Source organism: Carassius auratus, unplaced genomic scaffold (genome assembly GCF_003368295.1).
Source record: "Carassius auratus strain Wakin unplaced genomic scaffold, ASM336829v1 scaf_tig00008058, whole genome shotgun sequence".
NCBI lineage: Eukaryota > Metazoa > Chordata > Actinopteri > Cypriniformes > Cyprinidae > Carassius > Carassius auratus.
In genome coordinates, this window is record NW_020523902.1 from 421,696 (window position 1) to 430,000 (window position 8,305).

Consider the following 8,305-nt stretch of genomic DNA (forward strand, 5'->3'; position numbering starts at 1 on the left):
CGTTCTACTGAGAGGATTCGCACGAGGACCTTGATCCACAGAGAACATAATTTTACAGCTTTTTCAGGAACAAAAGAAGATTTACTAGTTAAAAGAGTAACACAACTCAGTTTTCTGTCAAATTAAGCAGAGAGACTTGGCGAGGTTTTTTACATTTGGAACTTCTCACATTGCTTTAAGCAAAACACAGATACAAGCGAAAAATGTGTCTTATTGAAGCACTGCGATTAGACCATCAAACTGTAAACCTATAGTATTAAAGTAATATTAGACGCAAGATGATATTCAATTCCATCACAGCCGAGTCTGACATTTATGATGATGTAAAAGCCTTGTATTCATGTTCGTCTGAAATTCATGAATGGAAGCAACTTTTTCAAACTAAAGGAAGACAAAACAAATGCAATTTTCTAAAGTACTAAACAGAAAAAAAGAGAAGGCTCTTACCAGCACCTACAATCATCTGCAATATTTGCCCACTGGTTATTTATCTTGAAAACATTTCATTTTGCCATTTTGTGTTATCATTCATTGTGGTTGCCAGGTTTCCAGAGTTAAAAATTCCCCAATTAGAGCATTCCAATGAATAAATTACATTTTAAAATATATTTAAATAGAAAACAGTTATCTTAAATTGTAATAATATTTCATAATTTTTGTAACTTTATTGTATGTTTAATCAAATAAATGTAGTCTTGGCGAGCATTAGAGGCTTTTCTTTTAAAAATATATTTAAAAAGTAAAACAAAACTCTAAGCTTTTTAACAATAGTGTAATTGCATTTATCAATGAAATGAATACCCTGAAGAGAATTCACACTAGGGATGTCAACGATTAATCGATGATCGATTAATTGTCGATAAGAGATGAAATCGATTAAGGCTATCGATGGTCGGTAAAACCGATTCAATGTTGGGCTGCGTGCGGCTCATGCGCACTCAACACGTGCGAGCGGCTGTGAGTGATGGTGACGATATATAAAAGCATCATCATTCATTCACAATGTACAAATTAAGCTTTTAATGTGATTTAAACTTTAAAGTACATTAAAATAGAAACAACATAAAAGTTCTTCAACATTAAATGCAATAGAAATGTAGTTACTAATCATTTCATCAGATAACTGTTTTATATCGTGCGCTTTGCAGGGCTGCGGGACACAGTGACAGGACAGGTAGTCTATTCATTCCTACAACTTGTTAATTCATTCCTACGAATTATTAATGTGGCAATTGTCCATGTTTCATTAATTTTGTTCCCTAAATAGCCCATGATTTAAGTGAAATAAGGGAACAAATTAATAAATCGAACGAATTCTTAATTCATGAAATCTTTAATTTCCCTTCCCATGTTTACCACAGTAAGAGTTGCGAAAACAGTTATTAAAAGCGAAAGATAATAAAATAAACCTGGGAAATTAGAGGGTTAGACTATGAAGATTTAGGAAAAGAAACAATGCCTAAATATACTGAATTTGTGGAAATTCGTGATCAACCGGCAAACCAGAACAAAGACGCGTAAATGAAGACTATGGGGTCCAAAAGCATGGTCGCGATCTAACATTTTCCAGTTAACCTATTATTCGTCTAATAAACAAAGCTTTTATACCACACTTGTCATAATCAGATCTTATCATTTCTAAATAAATAATTGCTGGATTCAAAACAGCGATTAATAGGCGCTGTGACCGACATATTCCTGGAGCATTCAGTTTAAATAGACCGTAGTATACCGGTCCACTCTGCTGTTATGCCAAGGACGTTTTTGCTCATATGAAGAGGATCATCTTTTCCATCTATATGCGAATGCGTGTTAACTACAAGCCTAGTTTACATTATAAATAATAGTTTAACATTCAAATACATTGCGAATATGGAAACATTTCGATTTGTGCCGAATGAGACATGAGCAATAACCTCCAAATAAATCTAGCCAAAGCCGCGCTCGCTCATCCTCGTCTGCACGCATGCACTGTCACAATCTAATGCGCTGTATGCCGGATTTTTAAAAATCTGACATTTTCTAGGACAGAATCCAGCAGGATCAAATTAATGTGAGCAACTGTGTTTTGGTGCAGCAGCGCCGATGTAGTTCACTTAATGTGCAGCGCAGTCACACGCGCTCCACATTTCGGATAATTTTATACAATAATGTCAGTTGAAAACATTGCAATTGTACTTTAAAATACAACAACGAGCACCACAAAACCATTTAAAGATGCGCGTTCAGCGTTCTCCGTGCGGGATTGGAAACTGTCAACAAAGTAAAATGACCTCAAAAGTATGGCGCGCTCTCTTCATTTTATCAAATGATCATAATCGCATCTATTCATTTTATAATCCTGCTACTAGCATTTTATTCAGACTAAAACCTCTTTAATTCAAGTGAGAAAGCGTTTTGTGTGTGTGTGTGGCTTTTGCACATCCTGTCATACCGCTGACTGTGTGCCTGCAATAGACGCATTTTGCAGTATTATGGTTAACGATTAATCGATTAATTGATCGTTAATTTAAACGACGATCGATCACGGAAATAATCGAAATTTGACATCCCTAATTCACACTATACACCTGACACAGTTCTTCAACCATTTGATATACCACTATAAACAAAAGACTTCTGTCTTTGCAACTGACTGTCTTCAGAAAAGTTTAGATGCTATTTTCTTTAACATCTTAACTCCATATAAAGCATATTAAAGTAGTGTTAAAGTATAAACTCAGGGCTGCTTTGTTTACAAAAGTAACCAGGTAAATGCTGTATTGCTGCTGTTCCGTAAGCGCCACCTACTGTGAGAGAGTGAATTTACGTTCTCATTCATCCTGATATATTTTATGTAGTATAGTTTCAAATTATAAAATTTTTGAAATTATAATCTAATTCAGATTTAAAACTGCTCATACTGCATATATGCCGCACTTTTGTTTGGATTTGGATTGAAATAAAGAGGTTGTCTCGAATTTTAAATGGAAAGAGCACAGGCAAAGTCTTGGTTTGTTTATATGATTTATTTTATTTGAATTATTTATTTATTTGATTTGGGCTTTGTTTTAAAATTTGAGTTTAGTTTTTTAGTTTAGCATTTGACACGTTTCAATTTCGCAAAGAAATGTGCAGCATTTTGTCCAAGCAATAATATATGACATTTTCATTTAGAATCTTTTGTAAAACAAAAACACCTGTGAGAAAATCGTATTGTGAAATCAGTATAGTGAATTGTAACACATTGTAAGTTGAGTGAATTGTTACATCCCTAATGATTACTTTTCATACTTCCAGAAGTTTACAGTCTGAAATTAATATTTTGATTCAGCAAGGCTGCATTAAATTGATCAAGAATGACAGTAAAGACATTTATATTGTTATAATATGCTTATATTTAAAATAAATGATCATGTGAATTTATCGAAGGCAAAAATATTACACAGCACAAATGTTTGCAAATTTGCTAATAATAAGAAGTAGTTTTGGGAGTAGCAAATCAGCATTTTAGAATGATTTCTGAAGAATGTGACACTGAAGACTGGCGTAATGATGCTGAAAATTCAGCTTTACCATCTCAGGAATAAACTACATTTTCATATAAATTTAAATAGAAAACAGTTATTTAAAATTGTAATATCTCACAAATATCAAATAAATGCACCCTTGGTGAGCATAAGCAGAGACAATTTATGAGAGACATGCCACTTCCTCAATCCTCAATAAAACTATATAAGGAAAAGCCGTAATGGCAAAGATGGCGGTTGTATGCACATGTTCTGCCCCTCATGCTGGAAAGCCAATCATCTGCTTTTAACAGTCAAGCCGGGAAACATATAAGCCTATCATCTGGTTCCACTGACGCATGCGCACAGTTGAGGTTTTGCGACAGCGGAGACAATTTTGCGATAGCGAGTTGTTAAAGGCGTTTTAAACCTTATTTTGGGCAAAGTGATCAAACTTTTTCAGCGATTTTTATCATATTTTACTGCTGTTTCTATACATGCAGTCTTGTTATTCTGAAATAGCTGCCCGGAGGTGTTGCCAAGATGGCGGCCGAGTGGCATGACTTGCCTAAAAGCATTTTGGCATAAGAGACCTTTATCTTAAACATTCAAAAAAAAAAAAAAAAAACCGAACACATTTTGAACTATAAAGCTTTTTCCAGCCCTGGAAAATGTAACATTGTGCAAGACCACGAGAGCCTCAGACCACATCAAGGTGACACTTTAATACATAATTCACTATTGAGCATATTTCTGGAGTGACGTATGGCTGAAGTCTGAATAGACCATTTAAGACATTCATCACTTAAATTTCATTCCATTACTTTTAAATCACCTGTGTGTGTTGCATACAAAGGCTTTAATGCAAGGTGAATCAGCAAAATGCTGACAACTTACTTTATTGGACCATTTGTAAGCCTGGAGCAGCTGGCTGTAGAGAGGTGTTTTGTCCTGAACAGGGTCTAAACTGAGCAGTCCACTGTTGTGTAAGGGGTGACTCTCTGACGGCCGGCCAACCAAAGTACTGAGACGCTCCAATTCACTGCAGAAACAAGAAACAAAAGTCAGACTGGTACTGTTGATATTGATATTTTTAACATACACAATAAAACCAATGTCACACATCACATAATAATTTTAAGCTAAAATCAAGCTATTTTGACTTTCTCCGCCATAATATAAAAAATATATATATTTCAGTCATTTTTAGAAAAACATACCACAACACATTGAAATCATAATAAATGAATGTGTGATTTCAGAATCTTCCATCATCGCTTTTCATGTTGACAGCAGCGGGTAATAGCGTTACTAGGTTATCATGGTTTATTACAATAACACTTGCATTTTGGCAGTGATGGTTACCGTTACAACATTTCACAGGGTAACGTTAAGTGAATGGTGAGACAATTAACTCACTTTAAATCGCGATTGACTGACTGTAGGTTATCTTGGAATTCAGTTATAAAGACTTTCTCCCGCCCTTCAAGGGTCTCCTTATTTTTCATCCCATCTTTAAGAGAATCGAATACCCTGGTGACACTCGATCGAAGAGCCTGGATGGCATTAATCGCTTGAGAAAACGCTTCTAAATTCACTCCAACATTCATAACGTCCGCCATGGCTTTCAGTCCGCGGACGCTGGCGCTCGAGTGACGTCACTGACGCAGAACGGATGATGGGATTTGTAGTTTCTAACAGGGAGGCTACAGACGCGATGAGAAAATATGTAGTTCAGTTCTGTAATCGTCGTTATTGATAGAAACACGTTTAATTATTTAATAAAATCTTATTTGCAAGAAAATGCGAAAAATTCGAAAGCTAAACTTTTTGTAAAGTTGTAGTTTGTATCTTTCATATTTAATTTCACTAAGCAAACACAAAATAATAAAAGAGACCTTTCAAGTAAAAGTTTAATTTACAGTGCAGCTTGAATGTGCAATAGTGTTACCTGCAGTACTGTTGTGGTTTTAAACTATTTGTTTGTTTGTTGTTACAGTTTTAGACTACATAATAATTACATATTTTTTTTAAACTGCACACCTCACTATTTAAAAAATGTAAAAACGATTAAAATAAATATAATATAAACCAGCTCATATATATTTATGATAAGATGAACAGCATTATCTGAGGATTAAACACCTCTTTTCATTGACTACTATTATAAATAAATAAATAAAACAGTATGTTTCATGAATTCATTTATTTTGAGTTTTTAGCCTGTCCCTTAAAGAAATTCATGTTGGTAACAACAGAACAGTCTCCGCCAAAATGCCATAGCCTAGTTATTAATTTTTCACTATTTTTCTTTCTTTTTATTGTGTGATTAATTTATTTATTCAACTAGCCTATATAAGTTAACACAGTTTTTCTAAAGCAATACTTCTAACATTTTGACCGAAACTATGGTAGCCTATATTCTGTAAGTGTATGGCTTGATAAACACCTTGTAGTAGGCTACGCTGTGAAAGAAGCCTGGGAATCCTCAGCCTCTGATCTGTCTCTTTAAGCGGGGCGGACTGCCTCAACTGCTGCTGGGACGGTTCTCTTCAAACCCCTAGATAAACTTCTGCTCCACACTAGTTAGACTGCACAAGGCAGGCAGGTTGCAGAGGCTAAAAGTATTTTCATCGAGGTTTCCAAAGAGGAATGAAAGTCAGATATTGCGTTGCGCAAATAGATAGCTACAGTAGATAAGGCAGAGTGAATGGAGCAGGAGCGGGGATGGAATAAGACAGGATGGGAACGGGAGGTGGAGTATTCTGAAGTCTGTCCTTGAGCGCACAGGACAGAGGCATCAATGAAGGCAGAGACAGGAATCGAAACTTTAAATGCACGGTTTTCAGGCAATACTTGATTCGATTCGGAGGAGTCTGGATGTAGGGCATCTATCTAGAATGCTTTCCAACAAACTACGCGGCAGCAGAAGAAAGCTCGAAGGAGAAAGCGTTTGCTGTGATTTATGGAGCGGAGTAACGTGTGCATGTGTTTCTCATCCATCTCAAGTGATATGGCAGGGAACTGACTGAGGGAGAGAGTTTACACTGAAGAAATTCATCTGGGAGCCGTAAAAGGTGCTGAGCTCTGGAACCGAGGAAAGGTTACTCAGGTGTGTTACTTCTTTATTTCGGTCAATGAACATTCTAAATCTCTTGTAAGCGCTTAGAACACGGACAGCATTTCAGATGTTCTTTGATGAATTCAAGTAACTTAAGCTGGTGAGGAATAGGTTATTATCTATTACATTTCCCGGATGTTTTTGGAAAAGTGCATTTAACTAAACTTTTTTTTTTTTTTTACTCAGTTTTCTAACAATTTATTTGCTAATTTCCTTAGTTATTTATTTGCTTTTCTAATCGCCTTTTGTACTTAAAAAGGTAGGCTACAATACAATTGTGTAATATTTGCGCGCATTTGTCACAACAGAATTTATTTATTCGCATTGTTTTGGAGCATGTCCCGGATGACCTATTACAGAGTTTACATAAAAAAAAGATTTCCATAGCGAAGTCGAAAATTTTAAAGTGTATCATTTACTGCATTACGGAAAATGTGCACCTTGGAGAAAGTGGCAAGTTTTCGAATTTCGCTGTTATGAAAAATAATACATTTGGGTTTAAAAAAAAACAACAACAACTGGCAGCTGTGGTTTCCAGCATTGTAACTTTATTGTTAATACACTGACGATGTTTTAATCGTGTCTGTTTGCTTCACAGTTCAAAACCTATACATGATGTAGCCTAATGGATACATTTTATGCATGAACTATAATGCAGTTTCAGTGTCTTTTAAAATATATTTTAATGTAAGTTAGCTGACTTAACCAATTATAATTTTTTTTAACTGTAAAATATATATTGCTTATTTCTGTCCCCCCTATTTCCTAGGCAACCCATCAGAAATGATACAGCTCATCTCATCTCACATTAATCTTAGTCTGGACTCTGACACCAGGCACCTTCTGATTGCATATGAACCACTAAATGCACTCCATGTCTCTGAACTGAAGTAACATTCATCCCTGGACTTGAATTCAGTTGTCATGTATAGAAATTGAACTTTGAGTTCTGAAGATGTCACAATAGATCTAAAAAATAATATCTCAGTGTGAACAGGTTTTACATTAAGTCACAGTTTTCCACCGAGGACCAGACTTTGCCCTTTTGGATGGATATTGGAAATTTCGCAATCTAATTAAATTCCATGCTGATACACCTAATAGCTGTGGCGCCCCTTGCCTTTCTCTCATGCCCATGGACCCATCCAGTGCCATGCTCTCACAGGCGCTCCTGCTCTTACAGTGCATTATTCTGACTCTCGGCCAGTACGATATCTGTAAGTCGCTGGTCAGCACAGACGATGGACCAACATGGGAATATTACGCTTGCCAGCCCAAACCCATGTCCATGAAGGAGTACATGCAGATTAGAGTGGAGCCTCCCGATATCACATGTGGGAATCCACCGGAGAGGTTCTGCACTCTGGTGAGTTTGGATCACTTTTGGCTCTGCCTCTTTGTCAGTTACATCTGTTCCACTGGAACAGCTTGTGTTTCTATGCAAATATAGTTTGCAATCATGTTTATTTATGATAGTGCAAGTTTGATGGATTTTCGGTGTAACTTCAGAAGCTTCATAGCAAAGAAAGTCTAAAGAAAAAATTATCACACGTGCATGTACATGCCTTGTGCATGTACAGTGTGATTATTATCAGTATTGTCAAATTCAGGATGTGAGTTGGAGACAAAATCTTTTAAAGGGACAAAAATGAATGGAAAAATTGAAATTTCATTTACCCACCCTCATGTAAATTCC

At 35.9% G+C, this 8,305-nt stretch overlaps 2 protein-coding genes across 2 annotated transcripts in view; one reads left to right on the forward strand and one right to left on the reverse strand.

Annotated features, from left to right (window-relative positions):
* LOC113071768 (mediator of RNA polymerase II transcription subunit 27) overlaps positions 1 to 5,151 on the reverse strand; it is a 60,669-nt gene extending 55,518 nt beyond the window's left edge. Inside the window, exons 1-2 of the mRNA XM_026245070.1 lie at positions 4,908 to 5,151; positions 4,386 to 4,530 (exon numbers count right to left, since the gene is read on the reverse strand). Of these exons, the coding sequence (XP_026100855.1) occupies positions 4,386 to 4,530; positions 4,908 to 5,110 (348 nt within the window). The 5' untranslated portion in view covers positions 5,111 to 5,151. The remainder of the gene's footprint in view (positions 1 to 4,385; positions 4,531 to 4,907) is intronic.
* Positions 5,152 to 5,981: 830 nt separating this feature from the next.
* Positions 5,982 to 8,305, forward strand: part of LOC113071769 (netrin-G2-like) — a 56,025-nt gene continuing 53,701 nt past the window's right edge. Inside the window, exons 1-2 of the mRNA XM_026245071.1 lie at positions 5,982 to 6,600; positions 7,379 to 7,975. Coding sequence (XP_026100856.1) covers positions 7,739 to 7,975 — 237 coding nt within the window. The 5' untranslated portion in view covers positions 5,982 to 6,600; positions 7,379 to 7,738. The remainder of the gene's footprint in view (positions 6,601 to 7,378; positions 7,976 to 8,305) is intronic.